Source organism: Chionomys nivalis, chromosome X (assembly GCF_950005125.1).
Source record: "Chionomys nivalis chromosome X, mChiNiv1.1, whole genome shotgun sequence".
Lineage (NCBI taxonomy): Eukaryota > Metazoa > Chordata > Mammalia > Rodentia > Cricetidae > Chionomys > Chionomys nivalis.
Window position 1 is genome coordinate 38,224,516 of NC_080112.1, and position 20,885 is coordinate 38,245,400.

The 20,885-nt window shown below is 39.1% G+C and overlaps 3 protein-coding genes across 8 annotated transcripts in view; 1 reads left to right on the plus strand and 2 right to left on the minus strand.

Annotated features, from left to right (window-relative positions):
* The window catches only part of LOC130867972 (zinc finger protein 182), a 94,757-nt gene extending 81,563 nt beyond the window's left edge, over window positions 1-13,194 (minus strand). For 2 of the 4 annotated variants that reach the window (XM_057760202.1, XM_057760199.1), the window contains exons 1-2: window positions 1,804-1,916; window positions 919-973 (exon numbers count right to left, since the gene is read on the minus strand). In XM_057760202.1, the coding sequence (XP_057616185.1) occupies window positions 919-933 (15 nt within the window). In that variant the 5' untranslated portion in view covers window positions 934-973; window positions 1,804-1,916. Of the gene's footprint in view, window positions 1-918; window positions 974-1,803; window positions 1,917-2,153; window positions 2,253-9,137; window positions 9,193-13,134 lie in introns of those variants that run through there. The other 2 variants (XM_057760201.1, XM_057760200.1) reach the window with 2 other exon arrangements.
* Window positions 7,173-8,868, plus strand: Spaca5 (sperm acrosome associated 5). Its single transcript, XM_057760214.1, has 4 exons — window positions 7,173-7,317; window positions 7,725-7,883; window positions 8,585-8,663; window positions 8,769-8,868. Exons 1-4 carry the CDS (start codon window positions 7,173-7,175, stop codon window positions 8,866-8,868), a joined length of 483 nt encoding a protein of 160 aa, XP_057616197.1.
* On the minus strand, window positions 9,677-18,877 carry LOC130867971 (zinc finger protein 84-like). 3 transcript variants are annotated; one of them, XM_057760197.1, is made up of 5 exons: window positions 18,590-18,877; window positions 18,077-18,121; window positions 13,450-13,576; window positions 13,135-13,227; window positions 9,677-12,551 (listed from the first exon to the last, which is right to left on the minus strand). In XM_057760197.1, the coding sequence occupies exons 2-5, from the start codon at window positions 18,089-18,091 to the stop codon at window positions 10,846-10,848; spliced, it is 1,941 nt and encodes a 646-aa protein (XP_057616180.1). In that variant the 5' UTR covers window positions 18,092-18,121; window positions 18,590-18,877; the 3' UTR covers window positions 9,677-10,845. The 3 variants fall into 3 exon arrangements, with proteins under 3 accessions (XP_057616180.1, XP_057616179.1, XP_057616181.1); XM_057760196.1 differs by having other exon boundaries at window positions 18,077-18,229; XM_057760198.1 differs by having other exon boundaries at window positions 13,450-13,589; window positions 18,077-18,229.
* Between the last annotated feature and the right edge of the window lie 2,008 nt (window positions 18,878-20,885).

Consider the following 20,885-nt stretch of genomic DNA (forward strand, 5'->3'; position numbering starts at 1 on the left):
ATGGTTGGGATATAGGAAGGGAGGATACGGGAGCAGCGAAGTATATATCCTAACTAAGGGACCCATCTTAGGGTTGGAAAGAAACTTGACTCTATAGGGGTTCGCAGGTGTCCAGGGAGATGTCCCCAGCTGGTACCTTGGGCAACTGAGGAGAGGGAACCTGAAATGACCCTATCCTATACTGATAAATATCTTACATATCACCTTAGAACCTTCATCTGGCGATGGATCGAGGTAGAGACAGAGACTCAATTTGGAGCAACCGTCTGAGCTCTTAAGATCCAAATGAGGAGCAGAAGGAGGGAGAACATGAGCAAGGAAATCAGGACCACGAGGGATGCACCCGCCCACTGTGACAGTGGAACTGATTTATTGTGAGCCCACCAAGGCCAGCTGGTCTGGGACTGAATAAGCATGGGTTGAAACTGGACTCTCTGAGCATGGCGGACAATGAAGGCTGATGAGAAGCCAAGGACAATGGCATTAGGTTTCGATCCTAATACATGAACTGGCTTTGTGGGTGCTTAGCCTGTTTAGACGCTCACCTTCCTGGACATAGATAGAAGACCTTCGTCTTCCCGCAGGGCAGAGAATTTGGACTGCTCTCCAGTATCGAGAGGGAGGGGGAATGGTGTGGGGGAAGGAGAAGAGGAGTGGGGATAGGGGGAGGGGACTGGGGGGAGTGGGGAATATTTGGGAGGAGGGGAGAGAAATGGGAAACGGGGAGCAGGTGGAAATTTTAATTAAAAAAAATAAATAAATACTCAATGCATCAATAATCTAACTTGTCCTTAATTGGATTTTTTTTTCATTTTCTCTTATCCCAGTAATTTATAGTTTTCCAGTTTGTGGTATTGATTCATATATAACTAATCATGACTATGAAAAAATATAGGAACAGATAAACAACATACTTACCTGGAATTTGGCCATTTTCTGCTTTTCTTGGGAAACCAGATATATGAAAGTTGAGCTGGAATGAGCAGAGTAGAATATAAGAGTAGACAATTAGATTTATAGCACTTACAATCATCTGCCCAGAAATCCCCTCACATGAGAAGGTCACTCTCTGGAAGAGTATGGGCAATTTTAAGTTGTTTTTCAAAGGATAGGGTCTCTTTACATAGTCCTGGCACTGGCCTTGAACTTAGAGATCTGTCTGCCTCTGCATCCCGAATACTAGAATTAAAGGGGTGCATCACCATGTCCAGTAATTATAAGTTTTAATAATAACCTATATATTTTCAATGTCATATGAGCAAAAAGGCATATGTGTGTGTTTCCTTGTAGTACTGAGGACAGAACCTAGTACTAGGCCCTGTGCATGCTAAGTCAGTACTATACCACAGAGATACACAGAATTGAATTTATTAATGCCAAACATAAGAAATCATATCTATATAACTTACAATATCATAATAAATAGAAATTCAGGATGAAATGCTACACAGTTGCTAAAATAATGTGTGGAAATGTACGCTTATTATCTATATGTTTTGTGGTATACAAAGCTCAAGTTAAAGTTCAGAAAATGTTATAGAAAATATTTTAAGATGAATTAATTTTCTAAGTGGAAAAGGTTTATAAAATCGCGGGAATACATCTTAAATGTACAAAAATTTAACTATTAAGTAAGACATAATCCCCTCTATTTTCCAATTAACTTATAACCCAAATGTTACTTTATTAGACCCTAAAAAGTACCTATTATTCACAAACTTTAGTCCCTGTCTATCCCTCTCAGACCTCAAACTAGTCAAAGCCTACTAAGGTTTTATAGATGCTTTTATTCTTCTCCCTCACCTCACTGGGGTCGACTACCTCAGGCTACAAGGAAGTCTTTAGATGCGGATCCAGCATCCTTCCCTGCAATTCCCACACTGGCGGATGGAGACATGGGGGCGCGTCTAAAGAAGGGATATAGCTGTGCTGTAAAATGTGTAAAAGCCAAAGTTTAATAAGATTTACCTAACTAGCCTCATAACTTTGTCCCCTATTGAGTCCATAGACCCTGATTCACTGCTGTTTCAAGACCCCATCATTCCACATCCCAGTCGCTCACATCAGTGCCACTCACGAACCTCCCTTCATTCATCCCTTAGAACTCCCCACCATTCAGCTCGCGACCCCAGGTGCTAGACCCTCGACCTTACTCAACCAGATTTTCTGCGGGATGTTGAGAAGATCTTTAGGAGAACAGTCCTGAAAAACACTTCTGCCTCGGACCTATTAGCTGTCCCAGTCGCCTAAACAGGGACTGCAGCTTGTTATACGCATGCTCAGTAATGCCTTTGAGACAACATCCGCCAATAGTCAACATGGCGCCTCAAAGGCGCCCAGCCCCAACGCAGGCGCAGTGTGGGGACAGTGTCGGTGACGTAAAACTGAAGGGAAAAAAAAAAAAACGTCTTTCTCTCTTTGTCTCTTCGACCCTCCCTCGGCGGTGTGGCAGAGCTGATGTTTATTATGCAGAGATTAGCATTTCTAAGACGCCAGGCACCATTTCTTTTTGTGATAGGGTGGAGAAATTAAGAAAAATATCTAACAAGGAGCAATTTCCTGTGGTGAATTCAGAGAACAGCCACGGGGTGGCAGATGTAATTATCAGGAAGACAATGCGGGCAGAATGCTTTACACGCTAGAGTAGGAGTTTAGGGGAAAACCCCTGGCTCCATCTAGAATTGTGAGTTTGCATTCTAGCATACAAAGAACCATAGGAGTCTGTAGACAATAAGCTGAAAAATTAACAGCTACATGGGGCCACAAACACACACTGAGTAGAGTATGATAGTGTATTAAGTGGTGGCTGACAATGCCTCTGCCTCTTCAGAGAAAGCAGTCTGTCATTGGGAATGGGGAGGAGGTGTGGGCATTGACTACATGGTGTAGGACTTTCTCAACCAGGGACAGGGCTTTCATATTTTATTCTGGACATCATGGGGTACCTTAAGAGAGGTGAAGAAATCTAACATTGTATATTGAGCTTAAAATTCATATAAAGCTGCAAGCAGTTACTTACTGCCCACTTCACGTCTCCCTTGCAGTGTACTCAATAAACTACTCTTTTTAAATGGTGCTGGACAGTTCAAAGAAAACCATCTCATCTTAGAATTACCCATCAGCTGGCTGGGAGCCCTTTACCAGACAGAAATAATGGGCAGGCTAGAAGATTTTCAATCACTGGTCTTTGAAAAAAAATTTACTTTACCTCTGCTTGGTGGCAAGTCAGCTGGCGGCTGCAACAGGTTGTGGCACAACTTCAAACAGGCTTGCTTGAGATGGTTTGTTCTATAGCTTTTGCTACCACAAAACTTGGAGAACTCAAAACACCCTACAACTTGAAGTGGAACATTTCCCCAATTGGCCTAGCAGAGGGTTTGCTATGAGTGGTGTTAAAGAGGCAAGTCTGTAATTGGTTCAAACACAAGCCACAATAGCTATGATTGGTGCTAAGAGGCAAGACTATGATTGTCTAAAGCAAATGGCTGTGATGAGTGCAAATACTTGTAGAGCTAAAGGTTCATATACCAAAAGCCTACACAAAGACTATACCACTAAAGGGTACCACCTGCTTCCACCGCCATCTGTCTATTCCTGCTAAACAATGAAGTAAACAAAATCTTCCAAAGAATAGCATTTGAAGAGATTCTTTTCACCCACTCAAAATTTCCCTATTTTTTTGTACATTATTAGTTTTAACTTTTATTAGTAGGTCTAAGTATAGCAGGACACTTATAAATTAGTATAGAATAGTTGTAATAATGAGTTTTTATCATATCTACATGTATATAATATTCCATATGCATATAAATGTGCTTAGAACCTTTCCTAGCACAGTAACATTCACTTCACTCTGGGACCAGCCTGACATATCTTCTTTCATTCACATCATTTAATTAGCAGTGGTTCTAATGGTCTTTTCATCCTATCCAAGATTTCTATCTGGGTAGAGCAAAAGCACTCCAGCTAGCTGTTTGACATATGGTACAGCTCTTAATTTCTCTGTGCTGTTTCCTCATCTATAAAATAGGGATAGCAACATCTGTTTCATTAATGTGGTGGTGACAAATAAGTAGATAACTGTAGAGGACGTAGAACAATATCTGCTACATGGAGGTGCTAAGTGAATTTTTGATCATTATTTAAGGAAAATCAAACACACAAACACTTGTTTTTTTTCCCAGAAAAGGCTGTTTAAAGCTAGCTTGGAGGTCAGTAATGTGGCAGACTAGCAGTCACATTGTAGGAAGGTTGGAAGAGAGGCTTTAGAGAAAATATTTTTCTCTAAAGAAGCCCAAAAAGCTGGGGGTGGGAAGAGATCAAAGAAACACATGCTTGGAGAAGAGGCAGAAGAATGGGAAAAGTTACAGTTCTCTGAATAATTCTGAGAAGCCATTGATAAAGAAGCCACTGAGAAGCCACTGATAAAGGCACTGGGACTTGTTTTTATGTCATATTCTGTTTTTTTTGGGACCCTAGCCTATATGGATGCACAGCTCCCTAGGCCTGGATGTAGGAGGGGAGGGCCTTGGACTTCCCACAGGGCAGGGTTCCCTGCCCTCTCTCAAGTAGGGTAGGAGAGGGAGGAGGGGGTGTGGGGGAGTGGGAGGGAATTGGGAGGAAAGAAGTGTAAATAATTGAATGGAAAAATAAAAATTAAAAAATGTAATGTATAATTGAGAAATACAGGTTAATAGATAACCATCTATAATAGTCAAGCTTGTAGTCATGTTAGTTAGGTGTTCTAGATATATAGAGATATATTTCAGTTATATAATCTTCAAGCCTTTCAAAGACCTATGTAATATGGCATTTAAAATGTTTTAAGAACTTAAGACTTTTCATGACAATGAGACACATCTGCTCCTGGCAGCACCAATCTACTTCAAGAGGATGATGGGCATGGACGTGGCTCCTTAGGGAGTTTGTTAGTCATTTGGGCAAGAAACTGTTCTTGTCTGGACTGCTTGATGGTATGCTGCATGAACTGGACATGCAGGACCCATAGAAAAATGACTGCTGAACTTGCCTAAATGTGAGACGGTCCTTTGGGGTTTCTGGTTTATGAAAGAACTGCCAGAAAATTTTCATGACTCAGTAAAAAGCAACTGATGAATTTTGCCATTACTAGGCAAAACAGATCTTCAAATTTCCTGCTTTGCAGAAAAGTCTGCTGGATACTATGAGCCTATAGGCTTAAGATGGATGCTCTAACAATACAGAGGAACTTTGGGTGACTGACCAGACGTTGAGATGTCTCTGTCAATTCTAGAGTTTTGTAAGTTGCTTACAATGCATTTCCTGTTTACTTAGGTAATATTATATCTTTCTGGAGTGTTTTATGGAGTTGAAAACATAGATAGTTATAGTTTTTCTTAGTTATGATAAAAGATAAAATAAATAGAAATATTGTAACTGTAATTCTTACTTGATACCTGTTTTGTTATATGTAGTTTTACTATGTTAAAGTTAAAATCTTCCTATTCATTTAGACAGAAAAAAGGAAATGGTATGGGAATTCCTTCAGTATATGTGTTGCTTTTATTGGTTAATGAATAAAATTGTGTCAGCCAGTGGCTTAGCAGAATAGAGCTAGGCGAAAAATCTCAACTGAATGTTGGGAAAAGGAGGCAGAATCAATGGGAAGACATGTAGCTGATGGAGGAGACAAATGCTGGAACTTTGCCTGGTAAGCCACAGCCATGTGGTAATACACAGATTAATAGAAATGGGTCAATTTAGATATAAGAGCTAGCTAGAAAGATGCTTAAGCTATTGGCCAAACATATTGCAAGTAATATAGTTTCTGTGTGTTTATTTCAGGTCTGAGTGGCTGGGGAACGAATGAGTGGTTTCCGCCAACACAGAAATATAATCCTCAATGCCTTGGATGATGGGAAACTTGGAGAGGTGTTTAGGCCATGAGGGATTTACCTTCATGAATAAATTAATGTGGGTAGTGTGCTGTATAGTTTTATGCCAACTTGGCACAAGTCAAAGTCATCTGAGAGGAGGAAGCATCAATTAAGAAATTGCCTTCATAGGATTGAACTTACATGAACCCTGTATGCCTGTAAGGCGTTTTCTTAATTAGTGATTGATGGGGAAGGGCCCAACCCATTGTGTGTGGTGCCATCACTGGGTTGGTGGTCCTGGATTCTATAAAAATGCAGGCTGAACAAGCCATGGGAGCAAGTCAATAAGCAGTGCCCCTCCATGCCCTCTGTATCATCTTCTGCCTCCAGTATCCTACCCTGTTTGAGTTCCTGTCCTATTTTTGATGATGAACTATTAAATGGAACTGTGATAAAAAATAAACCCTTTGTTCCCCAAGTTTTATTGGTCATAGTGCTTCATCATAACACTAGTAAATCTAAGATATCTACCAAAAGACTTTGCAGAAATGGATTCTCTCTCTTGTCCTTTTGCCTTCCACCATGTGAGAATAAGGCAAGAAGGCACTCATCAGATGCCATCATTGGAATCTTGGACTTACTGGCCTCCAGGACTATGAAGAAATGTATTTCTGTTATTAATGAATTACATAGTCTTGGGTATCCTGCTATAGCAGTACAAACACACTGAGACTATGGAGTAAATAAATGTAATGAGCCGTAAAGGGAGGGCATGATGGTCATGTTCTGTAGAGCATAAGGAACCAGGGGTAACAGTAAACACAGTGTAGAAGACAGAACTAACCACTCAGCAGAGGGGGTAATAGGGGTACCAAGTATCAGAGTGAGTAGAAAAGGAGGTAGCCATATGTCAAAGGAGGATTAGCAAGGCTAGGACAAGGTACAGTAGTATTAAAGAATGTAGAGAAATGTGGGTCTACTCTGAGAACAAGTACCCAAGTTCTGCACATCTTTTGTATATACCTAATCCTTCTCTCCCTGTATCTTTCTGACGTTTCAGAGTTTCTCCCTGTCTTTATCTCCCTTTATTTTTGCATATATGTTAATGTTTGATTTTCCTCTTATGTCTCTTGGTATCTCAAAAAGTTGGCATTAGGGAAAGTGGTATAGTCAGTCCCCACCCCTCTAGCTTCTGTATTCTAGAATCTATAGTTCAGACTGGTGCTCATAGAGCCCAGAGTTCCAGAATGTTCCAATTTTTGATGATCACAGGAGGAGTCTAAGGCAAGGAATCAGATAGAAGGGCTTTTGGGTATCATGCAGACCTGGAGTACCGTGATAGTGATCTTGGCCACACTGATGGTTGCTACTGTGGATGCCAAGATTTATGAACGCTGCGAGCTAGCAAGGAAGCTGGCGAAGGCTGGACTCAATGGCTTTGGAGGCTACTCTATTGGAGACTGTAAGATTTCCATTGCCCCAAGTCTTATCCATACTCCAATTTACCCACTTCCCTCAGACCCATGCCCCCTTTGTAATTTTTCATCGTTTGGTGATTAGTTTAATTTAATTGTAAAGTTGTCACCATCATTGTTTTTACAATCTTTGTATCTACCATTAACACCATCATTACCATTAATATCATCACAACTATCACCATTCACCACCAGCATCAATGATAGGTCACCAGAATCAACAATCTATAACCAAAGCATCAATGATAGTCACCAGATCAATAATCCACAACCAATCTAAGACCACCAGCTTCACAACTAAGATGACAAATATATTTGTATTCTCCCCTCTTCTCTTAGCCTTTCTTATTCTTATGTGTATGCCTACTCCCTAACTACTCTCCCTCTGTCCCAGGGATGTGCGTGGCACACTATGAAAGTGGCTTTGACACCTCCTTTGTGGACCACAATCCAGATGGTAGCAGTGAATATGGCATTTTCCAGCTGAACTCCGCCTGGTGGTGTAACAATGGTGTCACACCCACCCAGAACCTCTGCCACTTGAATTGTAATGGTAAGGCATCCCTGGGGGTACACAGAAGCCCTATCTGGCCTCATGTCATACACAGAAAGCAATGTCTTTTGTTCTTGGTTTTGTTTGTTTTGAGATAGAGTCTGTCTCTAGGCTGGCCTCAAGCTCAGAGATTCTCCTGCCTCTGCCTCCTGAATACTAGGATTCAAGGCATGTACTGCCACATTTGGCAGGAATGTCTTTTAAATCTTAATGTTTTGCTGAGGCAGAAAAATAATAGAAAAGGAAGAAATTATCTGGGTTGATAGAGGATGCTTCCTGAATCTTTAACCAGTCCATACCAAGAGACTGTTTATATCAGAAATAATGCAAATACCCATTACCTCCCCAACCTCATTTAAAATGCAAGCTGAAATTTTCTTGATATTTGGGGAACAGGAAACTTTGGTCCTTATGAAATAGAGGTGCCTCATTGTGGTGGTTGGGGTTATTCATAACCAGTTAACATGATAGTCAAAGTCAAACGAGATCATTCAACATGAGTTAAGATTGTATAACACTAGTCAACATGGCAGGTGAAGCAGTTTATGACTACCTATCAAAAAATGAAAGTCATCTACAATTTGCCAACATCATAGATAAGGTTATTTAGGCCCTAAGAAATCCAGAAACCTTAGGGCCCTCAAATACTTTACTATGTCCCTAGTGCACCAGGTCACCCTATTCTTCCCTCCCTCCATCAGACCTCCTCAACCGCCACATTCTGGATGACATCATGTGTGCCAAGCGGGTTGTAACCTTACATAAGAGTATGAAAGCCTGGTAAGTTCATGGGGGATGGTCTGGATTTTGGACAGCCGCAAGTAATGATGCTACTGCTTCATCAACTTGTCCACTTCATTTTCCCTTCCTCTTTTTGTTTCCCAGGGATTCTTGGAGCCGGCACTGTGCTGGTCATGATACATCTGAATGGTTCAAGGGATGTGATGTGCATCTGAAAACTGACTTAAGCAATACTGAGTGGTGACTCAGATTTCATAAGGATAGAGATCCCATTTTTTTCTTTTGTGGATTTAATAAAAATGGCATCTATAAATAATGCAAGATCTACTGCCTGTCACATGCTTTGATTTTCTTCATGTTTTCTAGTGCCTGATAGTACTCTTATTCATTCTTTTCCTCCATAACTTCATAGCTCTAATCTGGAGATACAAGATCACTTTGGGGTGTGGAACAATGGTATAGTAATCAAGAACATGGATTCTCTTTGGTTTAAATATCTTATTTACCACTTACTGGTTGTGCTTCCTTTAAAGAGTCACTGAATTTTTCTCTGCCTGTTTTTCCAAATCTGAAAAATGAGGAGGATAACAAAAACAATAACTTATGGGGTTCATTTGAAGGATTCAACAAACTGATGTTTAGAAAACACATATAGTGCTTAGATAAAAAATTCTATTAAAGATCTGCATGTGGTAGTACATGCTTGTACTATCAGCACTCAAGTTTCAAAGGTAGGAAGATGACAAGCATAATGGTCAGCATGGCCTACATAGTGAGGCCCTGCCTCAAAAAAAAGTCAGTTACAGATTTGGATAGAGGGGCTGGTTGCAAGGATATGAAAGATGTTTTACATTAAAAGGCATAATTTTCAGATGAGATCACTAGAGGGTCTTTATTTAAAAAATTTATCTCATTTACCTTATTTAACATTATTCTTCAGGGGAGAATGAAATTAAATATAGCTTACACAGTGTGAACCGAGAATTTAAAATATTCACATTTTCCACATGTGCCCACATACTACCATTCTAAGCCCCAACCTCCCATTACTTTTTTCATAATCAAAATCCAAAGTTTCAAATGACAAATTTGGAATTTAGGCAAGAAATTCAATGGAAGCACAAAGTAATAATTTCATTTTACAGAACCTGGGTTTCAGGCTGTATATTGAAAGCTGTTAAGAACTTGCCACTTGCTTTCATTTCCCTGGGCAGTCCCATTGGAAGTAGCTATTCTCATGAAGTAGTTGGTCATGTGCTTTGTAGTCCACGGTGGGGGGGTGGGGGGTGGCTATTCAGCTATGCAAAGCCTTGCTTTCAATGTTCATCAAAAATATACAGGGATGATCATTAAAAACTGCTAGTTGTCATTTCAAAGCAAGGAGAGTTTCAAAATCCCTTCCTTAAGGTCAACTGCAATTCCCCTTTATTTGCCCCAATTAGTATAGATAACCAACTTTCACAACTCCATGGGGGTACTTAAAGGGTGACATCATTCTGGGCATTGATAGATTTCTGAATGTGGTAGGCATTTATCAAAAAAAGCAGAAATAAACTGATGAATTTGTATATTAAATAGGTCTTCTAAAGCCTACTAGGCAGTTTATAGTCCTGCTTGGAAGCTTATAGTCTTCCCAGATCAGGCTAGGGTAGAAATATTGGCATTATTAACTGTTATTACTGCTTAAAACTAGAATGTGATACTCTAGTTGTATCTTCTTTACATTGTTCTGACTATTATAATATGGAATTTTATAATATTTTCTTTAATTGTTGTTCCTTTAATGACAATATTTAAATTTTTAACTTAAAATTGATATTAAATTTGGAAACATATATACTTCCCTTCACTTCTGAGGAAATACTGATTATTGAAATTAATTAATTGAATTTCCATTGATACTTATGTCCACATTTATGATGAGGTTTGTCTTCCAACTGACAGCTTTCATACATTCAAGATTTCTAATGATTTCCTCACTGAGCAACGTCTTTGATGGGAAATGATCATTCAATAGATATACAAGGCAAAAGTACAAAGGCCAAGGTTTTCACTTTAAGAAAGAGGATATTCCTGTTCCTTTTACTGAAAATAACCTTTGCCCAAAAATGGCTGGTGCTGAATTTTAAGTTCAACTGACATATCCCCAGAAAAGCACCCTAGCTACAGCACAACTTCCTATCACCATTTACACTTTTGTTTTTATTTATTTTTGATTTTCCTATGACAGATTTTCCATTTTCACTTCTTTGTTTTCTCTTATCTGTAAATTCTCTAATCCATGATGAACTTTGACCTCTGCAAAGTTTCTTTCCAATTCAGAGCTGTCATAGAGTTTCTCTCCTGTGTGAGTTTTCTGATGCACAGTGAGTCTGGATTTCTCTCTGAATGCTTTGCTACACTTATCACATTGATAGGGTTTCTCTCCTGTATGGGTTCTTTGATGAATAATGAGGTATGATTTTTGGGAGAAAGATTTCCCACATATATTACACTCATAGGGTTTTTCCCCTTTGTGAACTCTCTGATGAATAATGAGATAGGATTTCTGGAAGAATGCTTTATCACATTCGTTACATTCATATGATTTTTCCAATTTTTCTCTTGTATGAGCTTTCTGATGTAACATGAGGTATGATTTTCTGGAGAAGACTTTTCCACATACAGTACATCCATCTGTTTTTTCCCCTGTATGAATTCTCTGATGAGCACTAAGGCTCAGCTTAAGGGTAAAGGCTCTTCCACATTCTGAACACACATAAGGTTTTTCTCCTGTATGAATTCTTTGATGTCTACGCAGTGTTGATTTTTCTCTGAAAGCTTTGCCACATTCATTGCATTCAAACGGTTTCTCTCCTGTGTGTGTTCTCTGATGCACACTGAGGTGTGCTTTTTGGTTGAAGGCTCTCCCACATTCTGAACATTCATAGGGTTTTTCTCCTGTGTGAGTTCTCTGATGTATAATGAGTTTTGTCTTTTCTCTGAAGGCTTTGCCACATTCATTGCATACATATGGTTTCTCTCCTGTATGGGTTCTTTGATGTATATTCAGTGTTGATTTCTCTCTGAAGTATTTGCCACAATCAGCACATTCAAAAGGTTTTTCTCCTGTGTGTGTCCTCTGATGTACATTTAGATGTGCCTTTTGGTTGAAGGTTTTCTCACAATCTGTACATTTATAGGGTTTTTCTCCTTTGTGAGTTCTCCGATGTATAATGAGATTTGTCTTTTCTTGGAATGCACTGCCACACTCAGTGCATACATATGGTTTTTCACCTGTATGTGTTCTTTGATGTATATGCAGTGTTGATTCCTCTCTGAAGGATTTGCCACATTCACTACACTCAAAGAGCTTGTCTCCTGTGTGCATTTTTTGATGTAGTCTGAGGTGTGTTGTGTTGTTGAATGCTTCTCTGCATCCTGCCCATTCATAAGGCTTTTCTTCTAAGTGACTGATCTGATGAACAATAAGGAATGAACTCGGCCTGGGGATTATTCTACATTCAGGACACTCATAGTTTCTGGCTCCAAGTTGAGTCAAGTCATGCTGAACAAAGTTATAAATTTGATCTTTACCATACATATTATGGTCATGGGATTTCATTCCATCATTTATCTCATGTTTGCCAGGAATTAATAATTTCCTACATCTATTGCATTCATAACATTCCTGAGTTGTAAAACTCAGACTACTAGGATTGAGTAAACTTAAACTATAATTAATACTTTTCCCAAATGAGTTATTCATATAGGGTGTGGGTCCTGAAGAAACTACCCATGTGTTCTGAGGAAGTGGGCTAACAAATTCATCATATTCATAACTTCTTTCTTCAGTCACATTTTTCTCAATAATGGATATAGCCTGGTCCAAGTGTATATTTTGGTTTTCCTGATGCCACGCCAGGTAGTCTTCAGCTTGCCCAACTTCTAAAAAGAAGAATAATAAACCAGACTCTGTAAACACCCCTAATCAGAAGCAGGCTTCTGATGGTGTTGATTTTTAATTTCTTCTAAGTCTATGTACTGCTTACAAAGAGAGTCTAACCATGTATCTCTCTTATACTCAGAGATTGGGGGAAGAAAACCCAAGATGATCCAACAGACATTGGAACAGAAAATAGCAATAAATTTAAGTAGTATAACTGTTAGTTTAAAACTGGGGAAACTAAAAACAGGTTCGGAGAGCCATGAATAGGAAAAGTGATACTAGAAAGACAGTAAATCCAGGTTTGGGGTCAGGGACATCTAGATTGCAAAGATCCTTTCAGAAAGGCTGGAGATGATTTAAGTGGATGAAAAAAGCAAAATGAATAAACCAGAATGGGGTCCAGTTTCTAAACAGCTCATTCAAAGTTTACCATGAGACAAACCTAGTAAACTAAGAATTTGGAATGAGTAGTAACAGTATATATAACATTTAAGAAGGTATTTTTGAGATTTTAAAAATGTAAATCCTTCACCAGAGCATCTAAGGTCTTGCTCTCACCATCTTTCAAATCTCTATTCTTACCTTTGCAACTTGAACTCGGGATCTCTCTCTTTATGATATCAAGGGTTCCTTGTTCCAAAGAGGCAATCACTTCTGGTTTGGTAATAGGATACCCTGTAGTGGGAAATCATATAAGACTAGGGTACATTGTGTGACGTTCATCTCAAAAAATTAGTAAGGTGTATTTTAGTAAGGGTATGTTTTACATGGGTAATTAACATATTGTTTAAGAGAAAATAAGAATTTAATCTGTAGAACCCAAAGTTTAGAAATACTTTAGAGACAGAAAATCACATAATTGGGGACACCGTGAATTACTCAACAAGCCATCCTTACCCAGTGAGACAAGATGGCTATAATTCTCTAGCATCACATCTCTGTATAGGCTTCTCTGAACAGGATCCAGTTGATTCCACTCTTCCTGGGTGAAGTCCACAGACACATCCTCGAATGACACTGATCCCTGTAATTGCATGCTTTTATTCAATTAGTTTGGTAAAAATTAGTGATACCATTTCTCTCAAAATGTTAGTAAATATTTGACTTAATAGTCTTTTAAAAATTGAAACATTAAAATTATCTGTATTTATGGAAAATAATATGTTTGTGTGTGAGAGAGAGGAGGAGGGAAGGAGAGAGAGGGAGTAAGAGAGAAAGAAAGAAAGGGAGAAAGAGAGAGAGGAGAGATCAGATCAGGCTAATTGAGTGATAATATTCTTTATGATAAACCAAATATTCCTCAAGGAGAAGATATTGTTTTACCATTTTAAAAATTGTTAGGGACTAGGGGTGTATCTCAGTGGTAGAACTCTTGACCAGCATGCATAGGCCCTAAGCTCCAACGTCATCACTGCAACAGCTTCCTTCAAGATTTGTAATATCTAATCAAAGCTAAGGGCCCACATACTGTAGAACCTATTAAGAACTAATGAGATAAATATAGACAATACAATAGGAAAAAGAGAAATATTTAAAATGTTAAATGGATATTTTACAAAAGACAGTGTCCAAATAGTCAATAAACATTCAAAATGTTGCTTAAGATCATTAGTTATCAGAGAAACACACATTTAAGCCACACTGAGATACTAGTATCTTCCAATGGAACAGTTAAAATTAAGACTAACAACCTAAATGTTGGCAGTGATGTGGAGCAACACAAATTTTCATACCTTGCTGGTAGGAGTAAAATGGTACAGACATTTTGGGAAATGGTTTGGTAGAATTGCTAAAACTGAAAACTAACTTATGAATTTGCAACTTCACTCTTTGGTATCTATCTAATGGAAATGTGCACACAGGTTCACGAATACATAAGCAAATTATTCACAGAAATATTGTTTATAGTAGCCAAAATGGAAACATCCATCAACAATGGATTTGAAGAGTAACTGTGAAGTATTTATGTCATATAATGGTACTCAATAACAGAAATAGAACAAATTACTGATACCTAAAATAACAAGGATATATATCTAAAACATGATGGGCCTGAGATATAGCTTAGTGGAAAAGCGCTGACCTAACATTTGTGAGACCTTGGGTTCCAGTCCCAGCATCACACACAAAAAAAATCATGACAAATGAAAGAAGTCAGGTTCAAAATAATAATAATATGTATGTTTCCATTTATGTGAAATACAAGAAGAGAAAAAATAAATTATGACGATGAAATAAGAAAGTGGTTACTATAAAGCAAGAGCTAATGTTTGGAAATGGCATGGAAGCTTCTGGAAGGCATGTCATTTCTTCCTCCTTTTTGATTCAAGTATTGCTTATATAAGTGTTTTTAATCTGTAGACATTTATAAAACTGTATACTTTATATACTTAAGTTATATTTCAGTAAATCTCTCTCATTTTTTTGTCTAAGTTATATTCCACAAAAGGTTTAAAAATACGAAGACAAGCATTTTAAACCCCCAGCAGAAAATGAAAACAGCAAGTGAAAAAAATGACAAGAGAAATATAAAAAGAGAAAAACTTAAAGTTGTTAAACCATATTGATAAACACAAACCAAAACATAAGATATTTCCAGTTATCATATTGCAAATCTTAAAACTATGACAAGCGTATTCATAAGGGTCTTTTCACTCATTATTAGAGAGGCTATCAACTTGTATTAACATTTCAAACAGCAGTTTGTCAATATCTGTGCAAGTTCACAACACACTCACTTTTTTAAACCGACACTTTAGAAATGCTCTTCTCTGAAAACACATCACAAGAGATCACCACCATACTAAAAGAAATTACACAGAGGTCCTTCAACATGAAGTTCATCAATAAATCATGGTGTGTGAATGCAAGAGAAAAATACAGCTGTTCAAAATATTCCTATGTGAACTGGTTTTGGTGACATATCCCGATAATCTTAGCACTCAGGAGGCTGAGTCAGGATAATCCCAAATTCAAACTTGGTCTACATGTGTGAAACTCTGTCTCAAAACAAAAAAAAATAAAGAAAACAAAATAAAATCTCAATTAGCTAGATGTGTAACTCAGTAGTAGGGCACTTGCCTAGCACATAGGAGGCCTTGTGTTCCATCCTCTGCACTGATTTTAAAAACCACAAAGAACTAAAACCTTATGCGAAGCATCTGTAAACAAGTATTTATTTAGTAGGAACTATCTTATCCTAGCTGTGCCAGTGATCAGCTGTGCAAATTTATGTCACTTGCTAATCTACTCTGTTCCTCACATGGAAGATGTGAATGATAACTGTCTATTTCATAGTGCTATTATGAGTATTAAAGCTGCCTATGTATAGAAAGTATTTTAATATAGTGCATAGTATAAGCTGTCATTCCTATTACCATCAGCAACATGTGTTTATTTTTTTGTTTGTTTGTTTTTTTGAGACAGGGTTTCACCGTAGTTTTAGAGCCTGTCATGGAACTAGCTCTTGTAGAACAGGCTGGCCTCAAACTCACAGAGATCCTCTTGCCTCTGCCTCCTGAGTGCTGGGATTAAAGGCATGCACCACCATCACCCGGCTAGCAACATGTGTTTTACCATCCTCATTACTACTACAGACTGGGTACTCCTTATGTAAAATGCTTGAGACAAAGAAGTAGTTTAGATTTGGGATGTTTTGAATATTTGTATATCTTCACATAATAAGATATTTTAGGGATGAGATCCAAATGTACACATGAAATTCATTTGTTCATATACATACTGTTTAAGGTAATTTTGTAAAATACTTTCAGTATGCCTGAATTTTTGGCCAAGACACATCATCACATAAGGTCAGTTGTGGAATTTTCTACTTGAGGCATCATGTCCACAAAGGATAAATTTGAATATTTTGTAGCTTTGGAAAATTTAGATCTTCAGATTAGGAATGCTCACTTTGTACTGCTCTGGCAATGTTACAATGCAGAGGGAAGACAAAGAGTTGCAAAAGTTTTATTTAAAGAGTAACTTTTAACAAGAGGAATGCATGTTAACTATTATGTTTAGAAATATATGTGCATATAGAAAGCGAAAATAAGGCAGATAAGGTACAGAGGGCAGAAGTTAACCAAAGTCAAATGATCTGCAATGATTAGTGATATGACATCATGAGATACTTTCCTTTTTATTTTTAATTTACTTTTATTTTATTTATTATTATTTTCCTGAGAGAAGACCAGAGGTCCTCTTGACCATGCTAGTACTCTGTCAAATGAACTACATACAAGTCCTAATTTCCTCTTTTATACTGCAAAGTCCTTGAGGATTGAATCCAGGACCCACTGTATGCTAGACAAACTACCACTGTGTTACACCCTCAGCACCCCCTCCCCGTGTCTGTCTGTCTGTCTCTCACCCTCTATGGGGGGGGGTTGAATAAATCTTCATATTTTGATATGATCTTGCTACATAATTTGGATTGGCCTGGAACTCACTAGGTAAACTAGGATACCCTCAAATTCTTGATCATCCTGCCCCAACCTCCTGAAAATTGTGATAATAACTATGTGTGACTATGCTCACTAGAGCAGTTTAAATTTTTAGTGCCATTCTTATCTCACTTTTGTGCAAATATGAAACAATGCCGACTTGTAAAGTAAGGGCGGAAGGGGAAGAAGGTAAAATGGTCAGCAATGTCATGAATTCTGAGATTAAAAGTAAAAGGACAATTCTATTGGTTTCTCAAGGTTTTCTTTAGATAATAAAAACAAAAAACCTACTGGGAAATAATTTGAAGGACATATGGCTTATATCATCTTCCTGACTATCAAGATATTATTCACATGTGGTCCAGAACATGTTTGTGTAGGCTGAACAGTCACATTCCTTTCAGTTTTTCTCTAGCAAGACACCTTTGGTTGACAGGAAGATAATTTAAGTCACAACAGAACAATATTAACTCTGTATTTATCATAAGTTTTCTAATAGGGACTTGAAAGGACCCATCAGAGGACTGTCTGATTAACATTAGAAAATTGAAACATCTATGAAAGTGACTCACTGTCTGTAAGGTTGAGACAAAGCAAGTGAATAAGTTTGGTTCCCTTTTATGTTGTGGCTTACAGAAAGCTCAGAAAAGTAACTGTACCTAACACAAATATATAAAATCCTATGATACACACACAGATACATATTTCACACTTGTGCTGGTCTTGTTTTATATCCTTAAACTTTGGGTTTATATATATCTACTGTATAGAATAAATATTAATACGCTAATTCTTATACTCATATATAAGGATTATTATGTGTGCATCAAGGGATTATTGTAAATGCATTAACACAACTGACCTTCACAATCACCATACAAGGTAAGTAATATCATTATCATCCTAACCATTCCCATTTTACAGTTAAGGAAACCATGGCACAGATAGCATTGGTAAACTCCTAAATCTGGGTAGGGCAATTTTGTTGCAGATTCTATACTCTTTTAAAACCATACAATATTGCTTCTATCCTAATATAGATAGAGGATAACTGGCAGAAGCAAGTAAGGACTTACCCAGAACTCAGTCATGACTGACTGTGGTGGAGAGAAGGCAAAGGCCTAAAAAGGAGAAGATCTTCAGATGGCAAGGATACTCAGATTGAAAATTCACCAAATCACCAGACCAGAAATCCACAAATGCCAGGCAGCAAAATGGTAACGGCATTGCTGAGTAAAAAGGGAAAGGACATGTGTTTTCCCCCATGGATTCCTATCTAACCCAACAACACAGCTCTATGATGGACCTCATAGGCAATTGTGTATTATCACAGATTCCCACACGTCAACTTAAAATCCCCAATCATATATTCCACAGAGCCCCACATCACTTACACTATTGACACTACCACTCATTCTACAGCCTGATCATCACAAACCCCAAATATTCCCATCATTCACTCCACAGCCCGCCTCCATCAAAGCCTCCATAGACCCTATCACTCATTCAACGTAATCTCTATCACTCTGCTTGCAGCCTCCTGCCCAGATTCTCAATACTCATCTTTGAGCTCCTCCCCAAGTACTCACCCGCTAAATTCGCGTCTTTGTGGAGTCCTCATTCGCCGGTCTCCCTCCGCCTGTCAATGTACCAACCCTCTCACTTCCGCTCTGAGTGAACTCCGCTCTCCACTCCCTTCTCCGATCTTAATTCTGAATTCTTTTGCTGGCAAAGTCTCTCTAAGGTTTTTCCAAAACAGTCATAACTTCCTGTGACGGTCACTTTTTAGTCTTTTACCCCGCCTAGGTTACTGTCAGTCACTAAATTTGCTCACGCGCAGTAGCCCTTCCTGAAGACTTCAACACTGACAGTCCTAAATATTTTGATTACAACAAGGATCGAACTTGCCGGCAGGAAAAATGGATGCGCCAATAAGCCATGTTTTCAAGGGAGCGGACATCTTTATAGCCTTTGCCATTCCGACAGCGGAAAAAAATCTACCTCTTAATGTTTAAAAGAGATGAGATTTTTTGAGGAATTTGAACACTTGGCGTCGAGAATAGGCCTTTTGTATAAAGGCATACGAATGACAGCTTTTAGAGCCCAGGGCTACAGCCCCTGCCTGCATTTCCCCACACCCCACTCTCGGCAGGGAGATACCACTGCAGAGATGGGGGATAGCTGGAAAGCCGTCACCCTTCTTGAGAACTATTCGGGATAAAAGGGAGTCAGAGCAGAGAAAAATGCGTTTCCACCACCGTGGAGATTGGGAGAGATCGTGGAGTTGGTGGCTCCTTTGAGGAACTATAGAGGTAGGTACGATTAGACTAGCTGTGAAGAAGACTCAGATTGGTATGATCTTTGGGAAATACCAGGTTGCAGATGTGTGCAAAATCAGGGGTAGTAAGATTCTGTGCTCAAAGAAAGAGATAGGAGAAGAAAGTGACATTGGTAAACATGGGTGCTGGGAGAGTCAGGGACGGAAACTCAGGGAGGGAGGAACCCTAATGATGTTGTGTCTTAGAGACGATGGTAGAATCCACAAAGTCCTGACAATGATCTTACCCCCTCACCCCTGCAGACCCACATTCCTGGGAACCTGTGGCCTAAGAGATTTGGGAAAGTGCATTTGACAGGCTCTGGGTTCTTTTTAAAATTTATTTTTTATTACTTTATAAATAATACCAATAAAAATTTCCACTTCCTCCCCTCCTCCCACTTCCCACCCGCTCCCCACACACCCTCCCCCACCCCTTCCAGTCCTAAGAGAGGGCAAGGCACCCTGCCCTGTGGGAAGTCCAAGGCCCTCTCCCCCCTACATCCAGGCTTAGGAAGGTATGCATCCAAAGAGAATAGGATCCCAAAAAGCCAGTATATGCAGTAGAGACAAATCCCAGTGCCATTATCATTGGCCCCTCAGTCTGCCCCAATTGTCAGTCACATTCAGAGGGTCCAGTTTGATCCCATGCTCATTCTGTTGCAGTCCAGCTGGAGTTGGTGGGCGCCCATTATGCTCAGGCACACTGAATCAGTGGGTGGACCAACCCCTCGCAGTCCTGACTTCCTTGATCTTATTCTCCCTCCTTCTGCTCTTCAACTGGACTTTGGGAGCTCAGTCTAGTGGTCCGATATGGGTGTCTCTATCTCCATCCGTCGCCAGACAAAGGTTCTATGGTGATGTTTAAGATCGTCATTAGTCTGACTAAGGGACAAGGGCAGTTCAGGCAACCTCTCCTTCACTGCCCAGGGTCCTAGCTGGGGTCATTCCCGTGGACTCCTGGGAATCCCTCCAGAGCCAAGCCTCTTGCCAACCCCAAAACAGCTCCCTCAATTAAAGTATCTCCTTCCCTGCCTCCATATCCTTCTTTCCTCCATCTCAATCATCCCACTTCCCCAAGCTCTCCCCAACCTTTCCCCTTCTCCCCTCTCTCTTCCCCTCTTTCCTTCCCTCCAGCCCCCATCTCCATGCTCCCAACTTTTGCCTGGCGATCTTGTTGCTTCCAATTTCCAGGAGGATCTATATATGTTTTTCTTTGGGTTCCCCTTATTACTTAGCTTCTCTAGGATCACGAACTACAGGCTCAATGTCCTTTGTTTATGGCTAGAATCCACTAATGAGTGAGTACATACCATATTCAGATTTTTGGGTCTGGGTTATCTCACAGGCTCTGGGTTCTATGGAACCCATCTCAAGATCTTCTAGAGTCCTAGAGGAACCAACAGGAGACTGTTTCAGCTCTGGATTTCAGATACACTATACTATCATGCAAGAGAAAACTAAGGAGGTGATTTCTTAGTGTCTTTTATAACAGGGAAAACTTAAAACTTTTATTAATGAGGAATATATTAAAGACAAGGAAGAAGGAGTAGTGTTTTTATAGAGAC